This window comes from Delphinus delphis, chromosome 16 (genome assembly GCF_949987515.2).
Source record: "Delphinus delphis chromosome 16, mDelDel1.2, whole genome shotgun sequence".
NCBI lineage: Eukaryota > Metazoa > Chordata > Mammalia > Artiodactyla > Delphinidae > Delphinus > Delphinus delphis.
This window is the reverse complement of record NC_082698.1, coordinates 59,630,436-59,656,689: the sequence shown is the minus strand read 5'-3', so window position 1 is coordinate 59,656,689 and position 26,254 is coordinate 59,630,436. Positions and strand designations below refer to the sequence as shown.

The 26,254-nt window shown below is 40.2% G+C and overlaps 2 protein-coding genes across 2 annotated transcripts in view; one reads left to right on the top strand and one right to left on the bottom strand.

Annotated features, from left to right (window-relative positions):
- Positions 1 to 1,068: 1,068 nt before the first annotated feature.
- On the top strand, positions 1,069 to 26,253 carry OIT3 (oncoprotein induced transcript 3). Its single transcript, XM_060034811.1, has 9 exons — positions 1,069 to 1,197; positions 5,030 to 5,404; positions 6,198 to 6,305; positions 11,071 to 11,193; positions 14,857 to 14,979; positions 16,584 to 16,744; positions 18,355 to 18,770; positions 23,672 to 23,771; positions 25,199 to 26,253. The coding sequence occupies exons 1-9, from the start codon at positions 1,137 to 1,139 to the stop codon at positions 25,370 to 25,372; spliced, it is 1,641 nt and encodes a 546-aa protein (XP_059890794.1). The 5' UTR covers positions 1,069 to 1,136; the 3' UTR covers positions 25,373 to 26,253.
- Positions 16,686 to 26,254, bottom strand: part of PLA2G12B (phospholipase A2 group XIIB) — a 31,339-nt gene continuing 21,770 nt past the window's right edge. Inside the window, exon 4 of the mRNA XM_060034816.1 lies at positions 16,686 to 16,765. Coding sequence (XP_059890799.1) covers positions 16,719 to 16,765 — 47 coding nt within the window. The 3' untranslated portion in view covers positions 16,686 to 16,718. The remainder of the gene's footprint in view (positions 16,766 to 26,254) is intronic.

Genomic DNA, 26,254 nt, shown 5'->3' with positions numbered 1-26,254 from the left:
AGATGAAGAAAGTTTAGAAATAATAGAAGCCCAAAGCATCATGTCAAGGTAAGATTAGGAGAGAAAAATTTTGGTTTCATGTGCATCCTTGTTTAATATCATATTTAAAAACAACAAACAAAAACCTATTCTCTACCCTTCTTTTTATCCTTCCCCTTCACATTATCTTCAGTAATAGTGCTTGCCAATTCTCATTCTACGCACTGTAGGATGTCAGGAAGCTGGAAAACTCCAAACGTGTAACTACTAAGGTTATGTCTAGTGACATGTCATATACAGGACCCTACATTGTCCCTCTCTTGTCTAAAACTGAAACTCTAGTAAACTTTGTCACTTACTTTGCAGTGTCGTCAATTTAATGAATAGTTCCTAATCTGAAGCCCCTACCCCTATCTTACTGTGAGAATTAGTGAAATAAATAACACTAAACCATTTTAAATTTGGAGAAGACAGGCACTATGAAAACATGAGATACTGCTGCTCAAACACAACTTGAACCTTGTTTCTTTAGGAAGTTTTGATACCAAAGACCATAATGAAACAGACTTGGATGTTTGCTTCAAGAGAATATTGTCCTCATTCCACACCTGTCCATACTACTCTTTTGTGTGCTATTGTAAACTCCTTGACCACCTGACCAAGACATTTTCTAAAGATCATTTCCAAAAATTAGGCTTTATCCCATTCTCATGTAATCTGCAATGCTATGGCTGCAATATCATGAAATCAGTTCCTTGAAATCACAAAACAAGATTTTGACGTGAGGGGATGTCCCTCTTTTAGAGTTCCCTTCTGGATAAGATACTGGAGGCCTCATTGCAGGGAAGTCTTGAGAAAAAAACAATAGGAGGATGAGGGATTGTGAGGGTTTTTCTTTTTTTTCCCCTGAAGAAAAATATCAATAAACTAACTCTGTTGACAGTGTAAAGCAGTGCTTCTATCTGGGGTCAAGGCCAGAGCAATGGACACCTTATCCCACTCATCCTCTTCCTCTGATAAAGCCCCAGCCAGTACTGAAAAGTCTTCTTCACAAGAGCCTAGAGGCCTTTTTAAAAAGTGTTTGAAAAAGAAGCGGACAAAGGAAGACTGAAATTAAGAGAATTTTCCAGTCTGTCTCTGGTGGCTGGTCCAAAAGGATGCTTCAATTCCTGCTCTTCACCTGCCTTTTCACCACAGTAACACTGGGGTCACCAACGGGTAAGTCTTGTGTCAAGTACTTGACACGATGTACTTTTTGTTGGAGGAATTTGCTGTTATGTACAGGTAATTAAGAGCAAGATTCCAGTATCTTAAATACTGGTTCTAGAATAGGAGAAAAAAAGTCATTGAAAACCTGTGGAGATATATTTTCAGAGAATTTCATTTCATGTTCCGTTTAGCCTTTTGCCTGGGCATCCAAAATTTCCATGGATCTGCCAAATCCAAACAACTTTCCATGAGCTAAATATTTCTTGGAGTATCTGTAAAAGGAATCCTAACCTCTTTATATTCTAGGCACTTGTATAGTCCCAACTTTAAGAGGGAAAAAAAATTTTTTTTTAGAGCAGAGGATAGAGTTTTTTCTTTCATTAATACAAGGGACTGAGTGTGCCCCTAAAGGCACAGATCTGGATAAATCAGACTTCTTAGTCTTGACATCTGAAAATATGACTTTTTGCAGAGATTGAGTGAATCTTAAACTGTCTCCCCCCTTGGTACCTCCAGACTTGATACAAAACTGGCCAACAAAGCAAAGTTTTAATTCCATTTAGTAACAAATGTCTCTCTCCTTTTCCCATTAGAATTTAAGTTTTAACTAGAAGAGAGAGTGAGATGGCAAGAACCATCCTTCTTGGCACCTCTGAGAATCTCAGTGTTTAATTGCCCCTATTTCTTCGGGTAACTAAGGCCTTGCTCTAGTACCTTTAAGAATAAACATTAAAAATAGGCTTGAGACCCTAAGGAGACATGTAAAACTAAATGTCATGTGGTATCCTGGATGGGATGCCAGAATAGACAAAAACAGGCAAAAACTAAAGAAATCTAAACTATGGACTTGAGTTAATAATAATGTATCAACACTGGTTCATTAATTGTGGCAAAGATACCACACTAGTGTACGATGGTTTCATAATAGGGGAAACTGGGTGCCAGAAAATGGGAACTTTTTGTACAATTTCCTCAATTATTCTCTAAATCTAAAACTGGTCTTAAAAAGTCTTAAAGATAGGTTTGAGCTAAGTTTAATCACCCTGTATCTGCTACCAGTAAGTAACCAAGAGTCGCTTGAGTCAAAGTGGTCCTGCCCTCAATTTCCTCCCCGCTTTCTCCCCACTCTCTTCCCTGGCTTACTCCTCCCTCTAGTACCTCCTGTACCCTCCCATCAGACACCTTCTCCTTTCCCAAATCTTTTTTATTTTATTATTTTTTTTCCAGCCCTTCTAGGACGTTTGACTCAACGCCATAAACAAGATAAAGGGAGAACTTTGGGGGCTAGGGATTGGGTGGGGGTGCAGTTGCCTGAGAGGAAAGGGTAAGTGAGAAAAAAGCAGAAGAAGGGAGGGCGGAAGGCGGGAAGCGAAGGGGGAGAGGGAAGGAAGGAGAGGAGGGGCTTCCGGCCCGAGTGCGCAGGGCCAGAATCTGGCGATCCGGACTATCCGAGGGGCGGTGCCCGGGGTTCGGACCTGGAGGGTCAGGGAGTCCTGGTCCCCGGGACGAAAGGGCGGGGGTGCTTACGTTTGCTCTCTGCTTTCGGCCACGGCGAGGTGCCGGCCCTGGGGGCGCACGGACGTCCGGGCTGACGAGAGAACATCCTAGTAAATAAAGGCTGACCGGCTGTCTGCCAGCTGGGGCCCCCTGAGTCGAACTTTGCCCACCGGGCTGTTCTCTGAAGCTCTCTCATTTGAGGGATGTATTATGTGTGCATGTGTATATATACGTCAGTAATTCAGGACGCAACATGCATAATACCGAATTCGGGCTCCACATTGAGAGACTGAAAAAAGGAATTAACGCCAGCGGCCAGATTATTAAAGGATTAAATTACTCCCTTTAAAGGGGGTGAGTGGAACGGGTTTATTTAATGTTAGGAAATATTGCATGGGTAACTTTTAAAATATGTATTTAGTTTACAGAAGATAGTAAATTTCTCCTATTTGTGGCATGTATCACCTACAACAAGAGAGGAAGTAAACTTTCAACAAATAGCACAAGAAATGATAGTTAAATTTAAGGAAAAACTTTATAAATCATGAAATAGTTATTGAGGGAGGTTTAGGAATTTCTGTAAAAGCTATTAAAAGTTGAGTACTTAACCATTTCTTATAAAATTAGAGCCAAGGAGATGAACCAAATATTTCTATGAATTTATAATCACCTGTGAAATTGCCCTGGAAATCTGTCTTCATAAGAGAACCACAGCTGGGAGAGCAGATAAGGGAATTTTTCCCTTTTCAGAGGGTAGAGAGTCTGTATGAGGACATTTCTTCCTCTCAAGGGACATCAAACCATGGTCTACGACACAGTCAGGAAACCACAGGGACATTGTAAGGAGAGGGTTGCTCCTGGCACGTGTAACTCTGCAAAAGTGTTACTTCCAGAATATGCAATATCCTACTTATTTCTTGTCCCAAACGGTTAATATACTCTAAATGGGGACCTTAGCACTAGGCTACACCATCCTCTACATGCGACTGAAGTTTTGAGATTAAACTTGAAATTGAAATGTAGACTGGGAAAACCCAAAATATTTTCTAGACAACTTAGATTTTTTGATCATGGCCTATCCACACTTAATTATTGTGCAGTATTTGCTGAAGCTGAATTTCCTGCCCACAAAGTATTTCAGCCTTAATATGAATTCCCTGCCTACAATGTCTATTAAGTCAGCCTCACATGCATTAAGAAGGATAGTACTCTGGCTAGGACTCCTTTCTAGAATTTCTTGACTTTATAGATTCTTTGTAAGAACAATTTGCCTGTGTTAATTCAATGTTTTCCTGAAATTGAGAGAAGCAGTGAACTGGGGATATTGGTGTATTCAGTCATTAAAATGTTTTTGATGAGGTATTTGTCCATGTTATTTATGCACTAAAAATGCATGCTTGAAATGTTGCTGTATTCTAGACAGTGATGCCCTGGCTAATTGTGAAGACACAAAGTTCATGGTGTTTTCAATAGGTGATGGAACATGTACCAACATTCACATGGAGAATATCTTTGATAATTACTTGACACTATACTGTGTTTTTCAAAGCAGCTGACATATGCCAGAGGCCTATTGCTTCTGAGGTGGAATGAGCTTTACACATTCATTATCAAGCCAAACTGCCTGCTAATGCAAAATTCCATCCAAAATCTTGCTTACAAATGACCATCCAACTACTTTTTGAAAATTTCCAAAGATGAAGAGCTTACCACTCTATGATACAGACTCTCCATTACTAGATAGCTGAACTGAAATGCACTTCCCCGTAACAATTTGTTCCTGTCATTGTAACAGAAAGCTAATTCCTCTTTCACAAGCCATTCCAGATTTTTGAAGACTAATGCATATTCTTCAGGGTTTGGTTTTTTTTCTCCAAACAGTAGTTCTCAGCTTCTTCCCCAGTAAATAATTGTTAGGCTCCCTTCTAAATCTGATCACCTTCCTCTGGACATCAAGTTTGTCCATTACTTTCATAAAATATAGCCTCCAGGTGTGAACACAGTACTCAAAATATAGTCTGACCAGTGCAGATTTCAGTGAGACTATAACCTCCCTTGGTCTGAACAACTATCCTATCAGATGATTACTCTGGATGAAAGGTTTAGTTCAATGCAAACACAAAACCTTAAATAGATTTGAAATAATTTTTCAAATGTAAAAGGCATTTATGAAATATGTTTACGTCAACTTGAGGAATCTTAAACAGCTACTTTTGGGGACTTTAGATTATTTCTTTCTTGAACTAAAAAGCCAGAATGTAAGACCAAGAAGGTGGACTCAGGCTATTGCCACTGTGATCTGAAACATCACAAGGTGCCTCTGAGGTGTCCTTTTCATTCCCAGCCCTAGATCCTTGTTCTGCTTACATCAGTCTGAATGAGCCGTGGAGGAACACTGACCACCAATTTGATGAGTCTCAAGGTTCCCCTCTGTGTGACAACAATGTGGATGGGGAGTGGTACCGCTTCACAGGCATGGCAGGGGATGCCATGCCCACCTTCTGCATACCAGAAAACCACTGTGGAACCCATGCACCTGTCTGGCTCAATGGCAGCCACCCTCTGGAAGGTGATGGCATTGTGCAACGCCAGGCCTGTGCGAGCTTCAGTGGGAACTGCTGCCTCTGGAACACCACGGTGGAGGTCAAGGCTTGCCCTGGAGGCTACTACGTGTATCGTCTGGCCAAGCCCAGTGTCTGCTTTCACGTCTACTGTGGTCGTGAGTACCTTCCCTGGGCTCTTTTCCCTCCCCCCACAAGGCCACATATGGCATCAAAGAGAAAAACACCACAGGAAATTTGGTTATGGTAGTATCTCAGAGCCTGAAGAACATTGATTTAGGGCCACGGATACCTCCAGATCATGATTTCTGAGGTCTGTCCTTAGATTTCTGAAAAATTCCTGAAGAATAGAAAGGGAAAGGAGCTATGACTTTGATCAGTTTTACTTTGTCTTCCACTCCATTCAAACAGAACAGTAGAAAGTGAAATGTTGACTTAGATTATTTAGTGTGGATTTCCAGCCTTTTTGGGCATGGAGGACCCCTTCTCAATATATATTTCAGACATCCATATGGTAGCATTGTGCTTAGTGCCCACTGATTTTTTAAATGATGTATAATGGGAAGAAGCCACTTGAGATCAGTAATACTTTTAAGTGAATTTTCATGTTATTAATCCCATAAAAATCTGTATACATTTAAAAAATAGACTGCATAGAAGAGTAGGACATAATGCTTACTTAATCTACAGCTCATGTTTGGTGAGGTTTTAGATTTGCAGAAACTCCATGGTCACCCAAGGATCTGAAGTTGGGACTCATTGAACTCAATGACAGAACATGTCCCTAGGCAGCACCTCTTGCCATTGGGCTATATAAACGCTGATCAATGAGAATTCTCTTGATGTTGGCTGGGAATTCATACCCCATGATTGAACTCATGCGGCTTTCTCATGGATGAGAGTGTCCTCTGGTCCTCGCCCTTCCTGAAAGGTCCTCTTTATCCTCCATAGATTTTTATGACATCTGTGATGAGGACTGCCACGGCAGCTGCCTGGATACCAGTGGGTGCACGTGCTCTCCAGGAACCGTGCTAGGCCCCGACAGACAGACATGCTTTGGTAAGAAACCCATCTTGCGGTAGAAACAGGCTATTAGGAGTAAAGGACAAATCAAAAACTCTTCCTGACTCAGAGCACCATCATTTTTCCAGTTTGTGTCTCTGAAAACTCAGAATGGGGTTTGTCTTTTTAGTTCATAACTAAAGCCTCAAGCCAAATTTATATCATGTGTCGGGACAGTCTGGGATTGCGTTGTCCAATACACTAGCCACTAGCCATGTGTGGCTATGTGGCTTGTGTGACTGAAAAAGTGAATTGTAATTTTACTTAATTTTAATTTAAAAGCTAATATTTGATTCAGTCATGGGAAAGCTAAAAATGTGTGGGGCAACTTGAGTGAACTGTAAATTTTATGACTCTAAAATACAGCTCAAGTATTTCTGATGAAAATTTATCATCCAAATTGAGAATACTATAAGTATAAAATACACACCAGATTTTGAAGATTAGTTCAGAAAAAGAATAAAAGATCAATAATTTTAATATTGATTATATATTGAAATGAAATATTTTAGACATACTGGATAAAATGAAATCTATTTTTTAATTTATTTTATTTATGTATGTATTATCTTTTGGTTGCACTGGGTCTTAGTTGCGGCATGTGGGATCTTCGTTGAGGCACATGGGATCTTCAGTTGTGGCATGCGGGATCTTTCATTGAGGCGCATGGGCTTCTCTCTGGTTGTGGTGTGCAGGTTTTTCTCTCTCTAGTTGTGGCACACAGGCTCCAGAGTGTGTGGGCTCTGTAGTTTGTGGCACGAGGACTCTCTTGTTGAGGGACGCGGGCTCAGTAGTTGTGGCACCCTGGTTTAGTTGCCCCACAGTGTGTGGGATCTTAGTTCCCCAACCAGGGATTGAACCTGCATCCCCTGCATTGGAAGGCAGATTCTTTACCACTGGACAACCAGGGAAGTCCCTAAAATATATTATTAAGATTAATTTTACCAATGTCTTTTAACAAATTTTTTAATGTGACTACTAGGCAATTTTACATTACATGTGTGTCTTGCTTTGTATTTCTGTTGGGTAGCTTTGGTCTAGAATTATCTAAGGACATACTCCTGTAGCTTCACTGATATAATTTTGGTTTGTCTGAGTAGCAAGAAAGGGGAGTCAGATTATTTGTAGGAAATCCAGAGTTGTCCAATTGTATACATGTTTTGTTGTCTACAGCAGGGAGAAAATAGAGTTGAAAAACCCAGGACTGAAGATCATCTATTTTCTGTTTAGTGTTATGAAGCTTTTTGTATTCAGACTCAAATAGAGTTAAAACAAGTCTAGAGAGAAAGGGGAGGACTACCCCACAGCTGCCTCCTCCAGAAGAAGAGTAACAAGATCAGGATGGGATAGGGCATCAGGATGAAAGGGATATCAAAGGGTTCTTATTTTAGAAAAGCTTTTGTTCCTCAGTCTCTTTAATGAACCCCACTAGCCATCCCACGGAGCACGGTTAGGCGCTCCCATAACAGTTGTTAGGGCTCTTGCCTGGTTGATTTTGACTATGTGATTTAATGTAAACAGGTTCAGGGTGTGGGGGACGATGGTTCCTACAATTCCGCCCAACCCCTCACACTGCGTGCACACACACACACACACACACACACACACACACACACACACACACGTGTCTGTTGGAAAATATTTGGCTTCCTCTTAAGGCAGGAGTTGTTCATTCATCTCTTCTTTTGTTTTAATATAACTTTTGAATAGGTGATGTATTTAAATGGCTCCCAAGTTAAACAGCATGAGGGTATACAGTGAAATATCTAGCTCTCTGTCCCCCATTTGCTCCACTTCCCTCTCCTCCAACTCCATCCCCAGTAAACTCTTTTTTTTAAAAATATTTATTTTTTTTCTTTATTTTTCTTTATTTTTTTGGCTGTGTCGGGTCTTAGCTGCAGCACACGGGATCTTTCGTTGTGGAACATGGGCTTCTCTCTAGTTGTGGCACATGCGCTCCCGGGCGCGTGGGCTCTGTAGTTGTGGTGGCCCGTGGGCTCTCTCATCGAGGCTCATGAGCTCAGTAGTTTTGGCGCGCAGGCTTAGTTGCCCCACAGCATGTGGGATCTTAGTTCCCTGACCAGGGATCGAACCCACGTCCCCTGCATTGGAAGGTAGATTCTTTACCACTGGACCACCAGGGAAGTCCCGCAAGTAAACTCTTACATTATTTACTTACGTATGCTTCCAGGGTTTCTTCAGGCAGATATAAAAATAAAAATATACATATTTATTTATTTGTTGCCGTTTTTTAAACCAAAGCTTGCATATTATACACACCATACACATCTCTTGCTTAACAATTTATCTTGGACATCTCTGCCTATCAGGACATAGGGAAAAGCCCCCAGTTCCTGCCTGGAGTCTGTCTGTTGGTTTCAGGGAGATCATGAATTCCCTGAAATTAGAGGCAAAGTTTTGTGTTTATGTGCATGTGTCAATGTTACTTTAGTTTTTTAAAAAATATATAACAATTTTAATTATTTATTATAAATTATTTTTTCAGGCAGAGAGAAGAGTATAGGAAAATAATATAACAGACACTCATGTACCCAGATTTATAGCTAAATTTCTCTTCCTTTTTGAATTAAAAAAAATTTTTTTTAATTTATTTATTTATTTTTGGCTGCATTGGGTCTTCATTGCTGCATGTGGGCTTTCTCTAGTTGTGGCGAGCGGGGGCTACTCTTTGCTGCGGTGCATGGGCTTCTCATTGCGGTGGCTTCTCTTGTTGTGAAGCGTGGGCTCTAGGCACGCGGGCTTCAGTAGCTGTGCCTCACAGGCTCAGTAGTTTTGGCTCATAACTTAGTTGCTCCGCGGCATGTGGGGCCTTCCCGGACCAGGGCTCGAACCCGTGTCCCCTGCATTGGCAGGTGGATTCTTAACCACTGCACCACCAGGGAAGTCCCTCTTCCTTTTTTTAAAATAAAATTTTACAGATACAAATAAAGCCATCTCACTCCATCTCTTTTACCTCTCTCACCCTCCAGGGGTAAAAATCACAGTTTTGAAGTTAGTGTGTGTCCTTCTGGTCCCTGTTTTTATGCTTTTATTATCTATGTAATAAATAACAATAATAATATAACATAACAATAGCAATATATAGCATTGTTTTGTGTGTTCTTAAAATTAACATAAAAATGATACCTTACCTCACGTGTGAGATTTTCTCTAGAGTATACCCATAAAAGTGGAATTGCTGGGGCATAGAGTTTCTAAGGCTGTAAGTGACAATAAACTCCCAGATAACAATGGCTTCGATAAATAGAAGCGTATTTCTCTCTCAGGTAAAATACTCAGTCTCCAGGTGAGCAATCCAGGCTTTCGACAGAGGGTGAACCCAAGCACCAGTGTGGCCACTCCCAGGAGGGCTGCTAGCACCTCTAGCCATCCACTGTCCAGGCAGTAGGGGCCCTGATGAAGGATCTAATCTTAGCAACTATATTTTTCATTTCTACGAGTTCTGTGTGTTTGTTTTGTTTCAATTCTGCCTTGTCTTCCTCCACAATTTTATTTTGGTTACTGGCCTTACTCTTATCTGTTTAGTAATTTTTTAAATCCTTGTATTATGGATTTTTCTGGATTATTCTGTTCTCTCCAGTTCAGAGCCTCCCATTGGTTATCTTGTCAGCTTTCTCATAGTGGATCATCTCCTCCTGCATATGTTTTATGATAAACCACCTTCTGTTGTCATTGTTTTTCTGTGGTCCTCCACTCTTATTATCTGGTTTGAGGAGTTCTTTTTTACCACAGAGAGTTTTTTGATTGCTTGTGTCACAGAAGCTTCACCAGTCCAGGCCAAACTTTACATCAGTTTCTCAGTTTCAAGATCCCCACGCCATGTGGGAATTATGAGTTCATACTTCAGCCGTGGCAGGGCCCAACGTGGGGTTTATGAAGGCTTTTCTCTTTCCTAGAGCCTCAGGCAGAGAGCTCCTTATTTCTTTCCTGGGCCTCGGAGCAGAGTCCTTCTCCTCCCCCTTTCATTGTGGGGATACGTTTTCCAGGGTCCTAGACTTGAGCAGGGTTTCAGTTCTAGCTCATCTCCTCTCGTGGGCCCAAGGCCATGCCTCCTGTCACCTTGTGGGTGTTTAAACCCCAGTCCCTGGTTTATATCCTGTATCCAAGCCATGGCAAATTTAACTCCTCAAGCTCCCCTGTTTTTGTTTGTAGAAGGAAGGGGATCGACATTTGTTGCCAACTGTGCTTATTCTTTTTATAGCAAGAGTCCATGTCCTTCATCAGATTCTTAAAAATGTTAGCAATCATTGCTTAAGTACAATGGGGGAATATTCCAATATTTAAATTGATTTGAGGGCAATTCTTCATGTTTTAAAGAAGACTGCTTCGCAAAAAATTTTATTCAACATATCCTCTGCAATGCAAATTCCTTTAATGCATTTAAAACACAGTTTGATTTATGTTTTATTTATTTAGCAAATCGTCAGGAATTGCAGAAAGTGAGACTCTCCAATACAAACAAGCAGGTGAACCCAAATACCAAAGGGGACTTCATTTCCCCAACAGTTTTGCCCTGAGGAGGGAACTGGCAAGCAACCAACTAACTGCCTTCCGCTCCAGCAGAGGGCAGAGGGACAAATAACTTGGTGGGGAGACCAGGTTAATAAAACTGATTATATTGGAGTTGGTTTGTGGAAAGTCTATGGACAGGATCTGAAAAGATGTGGAGTTTCTGCTAAGGGGCTTGGGAAAAGGTTGCATGGCTCAGCAGTATCTAAATGGTGTGGTCTCTCTTCTACAGATGAAAATGAATGTGAAAAAAACAATGGTGGCTGCAGTGAGATCTGTGTAAACCTCAAAAATTCATATCGCTGTGAGTGTGGGGTTGGCCGTGTGCTAAGAAGTGATGGCAAGACATGTGAAGGTGAGATGGGCAAGAAGGGATTCACATCAAGAGCCCCCAGTAAGCCATTGGCTTATTCTTTGATGTTCATAAAACTGGCCAACGTCAGAAGAGAGTAACAATCTGGCTGTGTAAAGAAACCACAAATCATCATCACTGAGAATCATTGCAGGATGCTCGTGTTGCAGACAGAATGCAGTGTTGATTTTGTCTCCAAGCTTTAGCAGGAGGGAGCTGTTGCATTTTGCAAGAGGCAGAGAGCTGCATTTTAATTGGTGGTATGAAAATAGGGTATTCCGTGTTTCTCAAACTTTAATGTGCCCACGAATCACCTGCGATCTTGTTAAAATACAGGTTCTGATTCAGTAGGTCTGGGGTCAGGTGAAGATATTGCATTTCTAAATAACTTCTAGGTGACACCTGTGCTGCATATCCAGCGAGCACATCTGGAGTAGCAAGATAATGGAGGTAGGTAGCATAACAAATGGTTTACAGCAGTGTTTCTCAAACTTCCCTGCTGAGAATCACCTGGGTGCCTTTAAAGCTGGCCTTTCCCAGGCCTCTCTCCTGGAAACTCTGGTTCAGTGGGGTGGGAGGGGCCTTACAGTTTGTGTTTTTACCAAGTTTCTAGGTGAGTCTTACCATCTTGGAAGTTTGGGAAACTGGCTTACATGAAGCCATTTTTTTTTTTTACTCATATGCTTTGAATTTATTAGAGATTAATACATTTTTAGAGATAAGTAAACTTATCTTTTTTTTTTTTTTTCTGCGGTACACGGGCCTCTCACTGTTGTGGCCTCTCCCGTTGCGGAGCACAGGCTCTGGACGTGCAGGCTCAGCCGCCATGGCTCACGGGCCCAGCCGCTCTGCGGCATGTGGGATCTTCCCGGACCGGGGCACGAACCTGTGTCCCCTGCATTGGCAGGCAGACTCTCAACCACTATGCCACCAGGGAAGCCCTAAACTTATCTATTTTTGATAGTAGAAATGCTGTATACATTTCATATAATTAAGTACTAAAAAGAATTTGTAATGTATGTCAAATAATTGAAATGGAAATTGTCTACTATTATGACATGAAACTTAGATAATGTCCCTCTATAAGGCCCTTGCAAATTATCCCAAATAAAATTTCATCACTTCCACTTTAATAAGTCTGAATCTCATGATATTGGGAGTTGAGAGACAAAAAAAGGAAAAAATTCTGCATATTATATGAAGAGATAAATGGCTTAATTATCATTATTTACAGAGGACATATGATTTGTCCCAGAGGGTAATTGAATTTGTGGCATAACAGATTATAATACTGCTTACGATTTCACTTTATTCTAGTTATATTCAAAATAATAAAATACTACCCCAAAAGGAAAAATTATGGCTAGTGCTCACAATTCATTTCATGCAACAAAATTTGCGTTATTAACTCAGGGACCATTAACCAGGATATCAAATTACTGTCCCTTGTAAAAAGACTAAATGTACTTTAAATTTTATTGAGTAAGAGTGATGTCCTGAATCCTCCTTAAATCTTATTTTATGCAATAATCTTTACATATTTAAATATTAATGAAATGTTCCATGATGAACATTTATAATTACTCATGAGTATTTCATTGGAAATATTAAGTTAATCCTCATATAATTTTAGAACCTAATAATCATAACTGAAAAGTATTTTAGCAGAAGATAAAATTTGAATATGAATTACACTTTAGGATTAAGATTCATATTTGAAATCCTGCTTTTTTTTTGTTTTGTTTTTTGTTTGTTTTTTTGTTTTTATGGAAACCCTTACATTTTATTGATAGTCCAAACATATTTGTTTCTTTAGCTAGTCTGTTAGATTAGCATATCTTCTTTTTTAAAATAAAAAGCTCTTTTTAATTTTTAAGTAACTTTTATTGTTTTGTTTTATTATGAAAGAGTTATGTTCATAGAAGAAAATACAAAGGAGTAAAAGAACGATAACCAAAATGACCACAATCCCACTTGCAGATATAGCCATTCTAAACATTTTGGTATGTCCTTGGAAGAGACTTAAGATCCTTTAAACCAAATAAGAATTTCTGTTTATTTTGTGCTTTGCAGTTTTAGACCTGGAAATATCCTGAGTGAACATTTAATCCAACCCTTTCATTTTACATATATTGAAATTGAGGCCCAGGGAAATTAACTGACTTAAGGAAGACCATTTTTAAGAAAAAAATTTCCTATTAATGTTGACTTTAACATTTTATAGCATATTTTATGCTTTCTTCTACACCATTATATATCATTTTCAGCTATTTCAAAAACCCATAGGAATACTCTTATCCTTTTTAATTGTACAGATTTATAAACAGGTGATAGCCTAATCTCTCCTAAGTTTTGCAAAGATTAATTCATCACAAATTTATTCTCTCTCCCTGTTTCACAAAAATTGATTCATCTCAAGTTAATTTACTAAGGACTAATATTTTTATTATTAATGAACTGAGACTAATAGCTATAACTGGAAATTGGCTCATATCTTTCCTTGAACATCTTAAATGATTTGAAAGCATTCCCTTTTTTTTTTTTTGGCCATGCCATGCGGCATGTAGGATCTTATTTCCCCAACTAGGGATCGAACACAGGCCCTTGACAGTGAGAGTGTGGAGTCCTAACAACTGGACCACCAGGGGATTCCTGAACGCATTCCCTTTTATTATCTGACCCCTAAAACAGGGACCAGTAAACTTTTTCTGCATAAACACAATAGTAGATATTTAAGGCTTTGCGGACCATATGGAATCTGTTGAAACTACTCAACTCTGCCCTTGTAATGAGAAAGCACCCATAGACAATAGGGAAATAAATGGGTATGACTGTGTGCCAATAAAACTTTATTTACAACAACATGTAGCAGGCCAGAGTTTGATGACCCATGATCTAGATAGAAGATCATATCCAGAGCCCACAAAGGTCATTATGTTTCCTCGCTAACTATGACATTATGTGGTAGTTTCTTCATTTTTCAACTGAATATTTTTCCTTTTTGCACATTTGATTGAGTATGCTTTTTGAAAATGTGAAACTTTTAAAAAGAAAACTTTAAAAAACTATGTCATAAGAGGAATGTCACAAAGAGCTCAGCTGAGTGGAATCTTTCAGTGTGTTGTCCAGGTTTCATTTTTATAATGTGCTGTCAGCCCAAGAAACATATCTCCAGTGCTATTATTCCTAGAGATTTGAGGAGAGGGGCTGGTGATCCAACCACTGGTAATAGCTCTGACTAACTCTGATCCATTTAGCTGCTCTAGGTGAATTTATATTCTGTCAGTCCCTTTTACATCAATAATACTCTACAAAATTTCAAACTGGGTGGACTAAATGTTACAGAAATTAAGAAATGACTTTTGGGTCTTCCTCCCCAAAATTGTAGTCTAACCATGAGAAAAACAGACAAAGCTGGATTGAAGGGCATTCTACAAAATGACCAGCTTAAATGGTTAGAGCTATGTGTGTTGTAAGATTGCTCTTTGTAGCTTTAACATTTAATAAACTTCTTTGTGGACATCATGTCTCAGTGACTGAGTTGGGCCCCAATGATACTGTGGTAAGTCAAGTACAATGCCTGATGCAAAGTACCAGTCCAAGAACCAGAATTCTTGGGGAAGAGGGCTACAACATCATTCCCTTTTCTTTTGGTTTTTATTGCAGACATTGAAGGATGCCACAATAACAATGGCGGCTGCAGCCATTCTTGCCTTATGTCTGAGAAGGGCTATCAGTGTGAATGTCCCCGGGGCTTGGTGCTGTCTGAGGATAACCACACTTGCCAAGGTAGTACATGCTCAACCTCTGCTCTTAATTCCTCCCTCTTAATCTCCCTGCCTTCCTCAACCGAGTGTGTCAAGATTCTCATCTTTTAGAACACCACCTCTTTTAGCAGCATGTGTACACTCTGGAATCATTTAAAAATTGTGGTAAAAAAATATAACATAAAATTTACCATCTAAACCAATTTTAAGTGTATAGTTCAGCAGTGTTATATATATTCACATTTTTGTGCAACGAATCTTCAGAACTTTTTCATCTTGCGAAACTGAAACTCTATACCCATTAAAACAAGGACCCCTCATTCCTTCCTCCCTCCAGCCCCTGGCAACCACCATTCTACTTTCAGTTTCCATGAAGTCAACTACTTTAGGTACCTCATATAAGTGGACTCCTACGGTATTTGTCTTTTTGTGGTTGACTTAATTTCACTTAGCAAATTGTCCACAAGGTTCATCCATGTTGCAGCATATGACAGGATTCCTTCCCTTTATAAAGCTATTCCACTGCATGGGTATACCACATTTTGTTTATCCATTCATCCATTGATGGACATTTGGATTGCTTGTCAATAATGCTGCTATGAACACGGGTGTGCAAATATCTCTTTGAGGTCCTGCTTTCAACTCTTTTGGACCTATGCCCAGAAACAGGATTGCTAGATCATACAGTTTCCTTTGCTTTTTACTTTTGATTTTTTCTCTAATTTCTATTATTAGTTGTATAACTAATACTTAATTTAGATGGAATTCCTCTCTTTTCTAACAGATAATTGGCTTATGAAAAGTTGAAAGCCCTAGGGAACTGATTCTTCCCCCTACACGTACAATCTGATCATCAACAATCCTCTGAGAACTATTTTCTGGAAATCTAGTTATTTATGTCCAGAAAATTAATTCACTCATCCATCAAGTATTTAATGAGCACCTATATGTGACTTCTTTATACTAAGCCATTGCTGTGACATGCCCTCACATACTGATATTGCCCTCACATATTGTCTGACAGTACCCTTTGTACTCCTTTTAGAGTATTTGTACAGTCTAGAGGAGTGAATGCTAAGGAAGAGCAATCTTTTTATATTAAATTAAAGTGAATTTTATAGTTTATGGTTTATTGAGCAATGCAAGGACAATTTAGAACTCTTCCCCAAGTGCGCTAACACTGTTTTTATTACCTCTGTTTTATGGGGCAGTAATTAATGGGAAAGTCAAAGTGGTAGCGTTATGTAATTTAAGCCTATATCAAAGCAGTGCTTTTTCTGTATTGCCAATAAATTGTGTTTGTGCTAAAAGTTCATCCTGTAGGTGTTTCAGCGCATGGAGTTATGCTAGACACACTTTGAAATAAATGTTTGTTGGATTGAAATTTTGATACAGTATTTTCTCATTTGGGAAACAATATAGTATTTGAGGAGCATTATTTGACCACAACCTTGGGAGTCAGGAGTCCAGGTTTTATTCACCAATTTGTTTTGAGCCTCAGAGGTTTCCTTGAGGATAGAACAAAAAGTTCAAGGTGTGGAAGGGAGAAGTTATTTCTCCTAGAATCCTCCTTCCCTTCTCCCAGTCCCACTATTCCGGTTCTAACAGCAGTTCCTGTCCCTGCAGTCCCCGTGTTCTGCAAATCGAACACCATTGAAGTAAGCATCCCCAGGGACCTGGTCGGCGGTCTGGAGCTCTTCCTAACCAACACCTCCTGCCGAGGCGTGTCCAATGGCACCCACGTCAACATCCTCTTCTCCCTCAAGACATGTGGCACAGTGGTCGAGGTAGGTTCTTCCTGAAGGACCCTTGGGGAATGACCAAATCCAGTTATTTGGGAAGTTGTTGACAGAGGTGTGCAGTGTGGCTTGCGTCATAGATGAAATATTTCCACATAAAAGAATGGAGTTAAAAAAATCATATACCATTCATTTAACAAATGTGTTATTGAGCATCTGCTGTGCTGTGGTCCCAACACTTGGAGGACAGTGGCTTAAAAAGAATTCTGTTCTTTCTGTTCTCAAATGGTACCATCTCTCCAATATGTGCAGACATTTTTCTGAGTGCATCAGCACCAGTACCCGGAGGCTGGCTATGTCTCCTCTGACCAATTATTGTACTTGAAGATAGTGACTGATTAGATGATGGTTCATTTATGAGGTAGTAAATGAGTTCAGGGATTGAACCAGTTAGAGGTAAAAGGTTTGTACTTTCCTGCAAGAATCTGTGCACAGCCCTGTGCTGGGAGCCTGAGGGATATGTGAAATAAGATTCCTGACTTTTAGGAATATCCACAGTAGTATTGAGATGAAAACACACACAAATTATAAATAAGAGACAGTGATACAGTTGACGGGTGGTATAGGAGTCCAGAAAAGGACAAACAATGGAACAGTCACGACAAATGGGACTTGAATTGGGGTGGAAGCATGTGTGTGGTTGATACAGGCGGCGACGAAAGGAAAGGGCATTTCAGATGGGAAACAAGTGAGCCAGTCTCAGACATGGGAACTCTTGAGGCTTAAGCTGAGTGAATGGGCAACACAGCCTGACTGGAAAAGGAGACTGGAAAAATAGTTGGGGGGAGACTATGCTTCCAGACATCTGCTTTGTGTGCTGGGGTGAGACGTTTGGGCTTTTTCCCATAGGAATGGGATTAAGCAGGCACTGTCATAATGAAATCAGAAGTGGGCAAGATGGATAGAAAAAAGAGGACCTGGACCCAGGAGATAAGTGTAGAGGCCCTTGCAATGAAATAAATACTTACTTATTGAATCCAACTTAGAGAAAAGCAGAGAGCTAATGAGATTTGGGGTGAGACATGGGAGAGATATATGAGGAGAAGGTCCCGCTTTAGGCAAATTGTGTTTGTTGTATCTGTGGATAATCAAATGGAAATGCCCTACGATGAGCCAGGGGTTCTGGCATCCAGGAGAGCAGACAAGGCTGGAGATGAAGAACTGAAAAATCATCTGGGTAAACGCGACAGCTGAAGTCTGCGTGGGGTTGAGCTCAGCACAATGTCATGCTGCAGCACCATCACCAGGTCTAGGATTCCAGAAAAAGAATAATGTACAGAAGCTGTTCTTTTCTAAAATATCAGAGCTTTGAATTGGCTGATTCTGCATAGCTCAGGTTTTTATGACTAATACTCCAAAAGAATGTGTGGGTTGACCATGAAGTGGTATGTAAAACTCTTTTAACAGTCAAAATATCTTGCTAAAAGGAGGAGAAGCAATTAAAAAAAAAAGAAGCCTCAGGCTTCAGCAACCAAACCTCTCATGTGCTTTGATGTAAAAAGAAATTTGGAGAACGTTAAGGTGGGCGGGGGGCGGGGGCTGAGGTGCTCTGTGGAAATAAACATAGACTCTCCTCTCCTGGCCCTGGCCTGGCTCAGGTGGTGAACGACAAAATCGTGGCTAGCAACCTTGTGACAGGTCTACCCAAGCAGACCCCAGGGAGCAGCGGGGACATCATCATCCGAACCAGCAAACTGCTGATCCCTGTGACGTGTGAGTTCCCGCGCCTGTACACCATTTCCGAAGGCTACGTTCCCAACCTTCGCAACACCCCGCTGGAAATCATGAGCCGCAGTCACGGAATATTCCCTTTCACTCTGGAGATCTTCAAGGACCATGAGTTCGAAGAGCCCTACCGGGAAGCTCTGCCCACCCTCAAGCTGCGAGACTCCCTCTACTTTGGCATTGAGCCCCTGGTGCACGTGAATGGCTTAGAGAGCCTGGTGGAGAGCTGCTTTGCCACCCCTACGTCCAAGATCGACGAGATCCTGAAATACTACCTCATCCGGGATGGGTAAGTAGGCTGCTTGGACGATGGATTAGCCCCAGTTTACATCCGACCTCTGGGCACGAGAGCAAACTCAGTCATTTCTTAAAACCACCGCAGCACTCTCACCAGCTCTTAATTAGTTCAGAAACCGTTTGTGCGCATTTTGGTGGTAAAAACTGGTGAAGGAGAGGGGAGTCCAAAATGACTCCAAGGGGTCTAGCTCGTGTGACTGACTGGATGCCCTTAACCAAGATGAAAGGACACAGGTGGAGAAGCAGATTTGCTGTGAAAATATTGAATATGATAATTCCAAGTAATAATATTGTATTGTAAATACCTGCAGGATACTAAGGCAGAGAAGTTCAGTGGGCAGTTGGAAATGCGTCTCAGACCCAGGAACAAGGTCAAGACTAGAGACAAAGGACAGAGAATCGCCCCTGTTTATAGTCAAAACTATAGGATTAACCTGCCCAGAGAGATTGTAGAGCATGGGTGGCAAGTGGGGGCTGAGAATGCAAGAGGCTTAGGAAGTGGGAGCAGCAAATGCAGGCCCCTCTTTTTTTTTTTTTTTTTGCGATACGCGGGCCTCTCACTGTTGTGGCCTCTCCCGTTGCGGAGCACAGGCTCCGGACGCGCAGGCTCAGCGGCCATGGCTCACGGGCCCAGCCGCTCCGCGGCACGTGGAATCTTCCCGGACCGGGTCACAAACCCGTGTCCCCTGCATCGGCAGGCGGACCCTCAACCACTGCGCCACCAGGGAAGCCCCAGGCCCCTCTTTTAAGAAGTTTGGTAGTGAAGGAGAGAGAAGAAACACTTGGTCAGTTTTAGGAGAAGAAAGATCAGGTGAAGTTCGTTTCTGTTTGCTTGTTTTATACAAAGGAGATTTCCGTATTCCCTGAGGATGCTTGGATTGAGAACTTTGCTTGTCTCCGTGTATCATTGGAAGCCACAGTTACCACACCCACTGCTTACATTCCCAGGAAAATTACACTCACATCCCAAACTCATAGTAGTATCTCATCAGTTTCTTCCTCATCCTCAATGTCAGATGGGACACATCTCAGGCAGATCAGGACCTGCAGCTTAAGAAAAGGCAAGTAGTCTAGTCAGAGCACCATAGGTGTGCCCCGGTTCATGCCCTTTGCTAATTGGCCTGGTAGACTCTGAAATTTCTCCTTTGCTTTTAACTCCCCAGATCTCTCACCACAGGCAAGCTTCACCTGCTGCTATCGATCTCCTGCACAATGATTTTCAACCCTTGATGCACATTAGGATCAACTGAGAAGCCTTTCTAAAAGTAGCAATACTCCAACCTGGTTCTCTTATTGCCCTAATTCCAGCTCTCATTATCTGTCACCCGGACAGGTAAAACGCTTTCTAACAGCCTCCTAAATCCCAGCTCTCAAGTCTCAGCTCCACAGAGCCCTGGGTATCCAGCCAAAAGAAAAAATATTATATGTATAGTCAGATCCCTGCTGAAAACATTTTGATGCCTCTTGATTTCCTTTGGTTGGTAAATTTAACTGTTTATCAGCAGGAGTACTTCTAGTTTCAGATTCCTGTAGCTCCTTAGCTTGTTTTCAGAATCTGGAAAATGCATCACTCTGAGCTGCTTTGGATGGCTAAGAGTAGGTCTCATAGCGGGCTGAAGCCCTTTAGATTTCTTGCCATCTTAAAGGGTTCTCCACAAAGTTTTACAATGAAACGTAGAAGCATCAATTTTTATGTCTTTTTTTAAGTCACATAATTAAGTAGATTAGGAAATGGATTTACTTTTGGGGGAGAATGGATTTGGGTTCCTTTCAAATTTTTTTACAGCTTTATTGCAGTGCTATTTGCATACAATAGATGTACATATTTAAAGTGTACAGTTTGATAAGTTCTGAGGTATACACCCTGGTGAAGTTATCACTACAATCAAGACAGTGAATATTTCTCTTACCCCAAGTTTTCTCCTGCCCCTCGTATTTACTTTTTGCAAACATAAACGTATAGTCTTAACTCATTTACTGGGAAAACATGTAACCTACAATCTCAATAAAGCTTGTTATTCAGACCCTCAGTTAGGACTGACTATATATTTTTATTTTAGACAGTTCTAAGAAGAAGCTGTGCTATTTAATTTTCCAGCCGTTAGCACACACAAAACAACAACAAAATGCTATGGAAGATGTTAAAATTGTTAAAAAGCATAGACAGAACTCAAAAACACTGCTGTGTGGGCCTGTTTCCACTATTCACAGGAAAACAGTCCCATTTCCGGTGCAATATTGTATAATACAATATCGGCTAGGACAATAATGGTGCATTTGAGATAATCCTTCAAGATAAAATCCAACTCTCAGCTTGGCTTGCTCTTCCTCGCCCTCTGACCTCTACCTTCTCCAGTTTCTGCTCCTGCCAAAGGGAACCATGGGCAATTCCCAAATTCTGTTGTTCCTTACACCCTCCTGACTCTGCACCTGCTGTTTCCACTGCCTGAAATCTTCTTCCCTTTTTCTTCCTGTCTGATTCTTACTGGTCCTTTGAGACACATTGGGATTTCTTTCCTCCATGAAGCCTTCCCTGATTCCTTCTGACCTGAACTAGATATCTTCCTTCCTTCTTCCTCCTCAATGCCTTGCCTACAGTAAAAGCCATTAAATATTTGTCTGATGAACTACTGAATGAGTATTTATCATAATACTAATCTGGGGCTAGTTCAGAGCCCTAAAATAAACATAATGCAGTTTACTTATATTTGTAAATTATTTGATTATTCACTGTCCTCAGCTTAAATTTAATTCAGGCTGACATTTAACACATCTGATTCACTTCCCTCTAGTTTGGTTGGCATATGCTCTGAGAATGCAAAATAATTTAATGCAAACCTAAGCAAAGTAGAATTAGAAAGTTTATCTCCAGAAAAAGAAACATTGAATTCCAAAGTCAAATGTTGGACAACTTTTGGGTAATCAGTTATTTTGGATTTTCCTATACCATTGTTACTTTCTTTTAGCACATGAACTTGGAGTTGATGAACTAGCATTGTCTAATCACAGCAAACACCAAATCAAGAGCCAGAATTTGTCTTGGGTTCTATTCCGTAATGTGTTGCCCTGTAACTCTTTCTGCACATCTTCTCTTTAAAAAAAAATCGTATTTTTACTACTCAGCTATAGAAAAGAATGAAATAATGCCATTTGCAGCAACATGGATGGACTTAGAGATTATCATACTAAGTGAAATAAGTCAGACAGAGAAAGACACATCTCATATGGTATCACTTATATGTGGAATCTGAAATAGGATAGAAATGAACTTATTTACAAAACAAAAACAGACTCACAGACAGAGAAAACAAACTTATGGTTACCGAAGGGGAAATGGGGGGAAAAGTTAGGAGTTTGGGATTAACAGATACAAACTACTATATATAAAATTGATAAACTTCAAGGTCCTACTGTATAGCACAGGGAACTATATTCACTGTCTTGTAATAACCTATAATGGAAAAGAATACGAAAAAGAATATATATGTATAACCAGAAACTAACACAACACTGTAAATCAACTATACTTCAATTTTTTAAAAATAGTATTTTTAGGTAAAGATAAATTGAAAATGCTGAGGCATTCACATGAAAAGTGCCATTTTAATGTCACGTTACTATTGTTATCATAGGTACTGGGCTTTAAGCTCCCTGACGTCACAGACCATATTGTTCATCTCTATCTCCTGTGCAGCCCCCAGCAGAGTGTGTCACACAGATTAGGTATGCATTAGGTATTTATTAGAGAACATAATCAGAAGATGGTATAAATTCATTTAACCTCAGGAAAATGAAAATGCGTACATAAATACAGGAAATAACAGAAACCACATTATATGTTTAGATCCTCTTCAGTTTAGGGGAATAAGGTAGTAGTGGTAACACAAGTCAATGTCTTATTTTTAAATAATTTTATTGGATTTTTCAACTGCCCTGAAACAGCAATTACCAATGAACTAGAAAGCAGTCTGTAAGCATGTGGAGCAAGTATCAACTTTTATAGGCTTTTATATCTGATCCCACTTTTTTACTGGCCTGGTAGACGGGAACTATTAAGTATCCATAAAAGGAAAACAGTCAGGAAAAAAGTTCCTTTTGAATTCAGAATGGAAAACATAATACATGTGTGAGCCCTGGCCTTTAGGAGAAATGGTTCATCAATACTAAACCGTCGCCTCAAAGTGGAGCGTCACTAATCCCTCTTTACCCTCAACTAATCCTGAGGTGAGCCTAGGAGTTTCACTTTAAGTGGTAGACCTGAGATTAAAACCCCAAAGCCCTATCAAACTCAAATTTAGCATTAAATCTGGGAAAAGAGGAATTAAAACATTTTGGAGGTGAATGATTTTTCCGAATAGATCCAGTTATTCTCTAAGAAACTGACATCTTTCTTCAGCTCTTTGTTGTACAAATTGGGGTTTGCTCACCTTTGGATCCCCTTCAGGGGCGAGTGTCCATAAATACAGTGAAATCTAGTTAAAGAAAAGCCTTCTCAAATCAATAATAAAGTACGTAAATGCAGAATTCCTGCAATATATTACAAATTAAAATACAGCCTTAAAAAGATACCTTGATTTCAAAAGATATCTCTGAAACAAATGTTGCTGCTGTTGCTAATACTTCAATACAATGACCTAACAGGAGGTCCTTGTGCCCAGTTTGTGGGTACAGAGAATGAGAGACGGGACCAGCAGCGTTAATGAGCAGGCCTGTGTCTGAAGATGCCTTCACAGGGAGGGGATTTCATTTTTCTTTCATTCTCAAAAATCTTGAGTGCAGCCCAGCCTCCTCCACCCACTTTGCCTCTCCTTGGACCAAACACGTTGGACTGGATTGTTTTTCCACCTCTGTTTAAACAATCAAGTCTTACGTGCTATTTTGCCCTACTTCCAGCTGTGTTTCAGATGACTCAGTAAAGCAGTACACATCACGGGATCACCTCGCAAAGCACTTCCAGGTCCCTGTCTTCAAGTTTGTGGGCAAAGACCACAAGGTGAGCTGAACATCTTTACCTTGTAAAGGTACCTCTCCTCCCCAGCCTTCCTTCATGGTGTCCCAGTTTGTTCACATTCTACAAGCCCACAGTTAGGATCTGCATCACCTCTATGAAAAATACTATAAAACTGGCCATCTAGAAGGTTAACACCTCCATGAATGTCACAATTATCTGCCCCCACCCAGTAAAATAACTGGGCTTGTTCAAAGGAAGTACTATGTGATTATAATATAAAATCCTCGTGAGCAGATGTGGTTGAAAAAGCCTGTGTAGTGGTCACGTGGCAAAGTATATGGACAGAATATTTGCAGAAAAGACAAATAGTGAAATGTTCAGTGAAAATAGTACTTACATGCCAATTAAAATATTTATTATAAGACTATTTTATACATATTAAATTTATAAAAATTATAAATCCCAACTTGCAAGGCTATAGGGAGATGTATACAGTGGCAGTATAAATTGGTATACTTTCTGGAAAGTGGTCTGACAATGTGTAATAACCATAAAATTATGATCATCTAAAAATTTCAATTCTGACAGTTTCTCAAAAACAAAAAGTAAAACATGACTTGTTGAATGTGTTTATAGAGCACTGTTATGAGAGAGGTGTTGTTTAAACCAAACAGTGTATCAATTAATGCAATATTAAGCAGTTAATGCAGAATGAAATATAGAAAAAGGAGATATGAAAAAACTATTGTCATAAAAATTTACATGCAAATTGAATGTGATACAGTTTTTTTTAAATGTATATACATGAATAGAGGTTGTAAGAGGCTTTGTATACTCTGTAAGGTAGAAGGTTTTTGATTTTTGTTTTAGTAGAGTTGTTGAAACACAAACAAAAGGAAGTTTAAGAGACCAACAGTCTTTTCCATACTGCATTTAAGTGGATTTATGTCCTGTCCAGCTACATCACTGTTCTAGAACAATTGTTAACCATGATGACTAACCCTGATCTTCCTCCTCAGCTAGGCAGCATGCATGGGGAAGTTACTTATAGGAAGAAGCTTGGGGAAAGAACTTGTTATTTTACACAGAAATGCATGGGAGCCCATGTTATGCCCAGACCTTGATGTGAAGAACCAAGATGTTAACGTTATTAGATGTCTTCACAGAGGTCTCTTGTGTCCCTGCACAAAGGCAGAAGTTATGGATGTAGGGATTTAAATAACCCACATGACTCAGTGTGTTTGCCACGTTACTATATGTGTGAATATGGGCAAGTTCGTTAACCTCCTAAGTCTCAGTTTCCTCATCTGTAAAATGGGGATGACGATATCTACCTCAAAGGGTAGTTGTTTAGATGAAATGAGATAATACATATGTAACGTTTGGTATTGTGTCTGGCTCCTAGTAAGCAGCTCCCAAGTGGCAGCTCTTCTCACTCTTTTTGTTCATTATCATTATGATCTTTCTAGGAAGTGTTCCTGCACTGCCGGGTCCTTGTCTGCGGGATGCTGGATGAGCGTTCCCGCTGTGCCCAGGGCTGCCACCGGCGAATGCGTCGTGAGGCAGTAGGAGGAGAGAATGACAGTGGTCCAGAGAGCCAGATGTTGACAGGCGGCCCCATCAGCATCGACTGGGAGGACTAGGACAACCCACCACCCGAGTCCTACTTCTGGCTGCCTATCTCCTTGGAATTCTCCCCTCGCCCTCTGAGAACATCAGCCAACACCCTAGAACACAGCGCTGCTTTAAACCTTATGCTGTGGGTTTAGGCAAACTCCCAGAACTGACTCACTCTGACTCTAGCCCACTGTGTCGGGAAAGATCACCTCACTGCTGACCAACCTGTCCCAGGTGGGGCTTCATCTTCCTAATGTGGAAAGCTGCGCTGTGCACCAAGAAAGCAGCTGACCCCATGCCCCCCATTTCTTTCCTGCAGTAAAACACCTAGTGTTGGATGCAGTAGCCTGACTAAAATCAGAAGTTGGGTATAGTATTTCAAATTAGGAACTTAAAAAAATTAAATAGTTGCTTGAAATTATGACTTAAATACCCACTGACTCCTTAAATATGTAAACAATAATTATACCCTGAAATTTCCATTCAAAGACAGAGTAGTTATAGGGGATTTGGAAGTTTATCACTGTAAGTGTGCACTAAAAAAATACTATTTGGATTTTCTCCTGAACAATATTTTCCTCTGAGGTTTTTATGCTGTCCTAAATAAACTATTTTCAATTAATAAATGTTAATAAATTCACTAACTTGCATTTAAGTGGTTCAATGACTGAACTGTAGACAGAATTAAAATGTGGTACCATATGCCCTCAGATTGATAAGACAATAGAAAAGGGTATAAAACTATACCGTACTCTATTTTGTAGGTGCTTAATAAATTTTATTGAGATAAATATCCTAAACCACAAAGATTAATGTTATCTGCAGTTAAATCTGCTTTCTTAATATGCCAATTCATTTTATGGCTTTACATAAGATCAGAAAACAGTTTTTCTTCTTTTTTTTTTTTT

Excerpts from the sequence above, each read along its gene's own strand:
- OIT3 (XM_060034811.1), top strand. The coding sequence starts at position 1,137 with ATGCTTCAATTCCTGCTCTTCACCTGCCTTTTCACCACAGTAACACTG. Across the intron at positions 5,405-6,197 it reads CTTTCACGTCTACTGTGGTC|ATTTTTATGACATCTGTGAT; the intron begins GTGAGTACCTTC and ends TATCCTCCATAG. Across the intron at positions 6,306-11,070 it reads CGACAGACAGACATGCTTTG|ATGAAAATGAATGTGAAAAA; the intron begins GTAAGAAACCCA and ends TCTCTTCTACAG.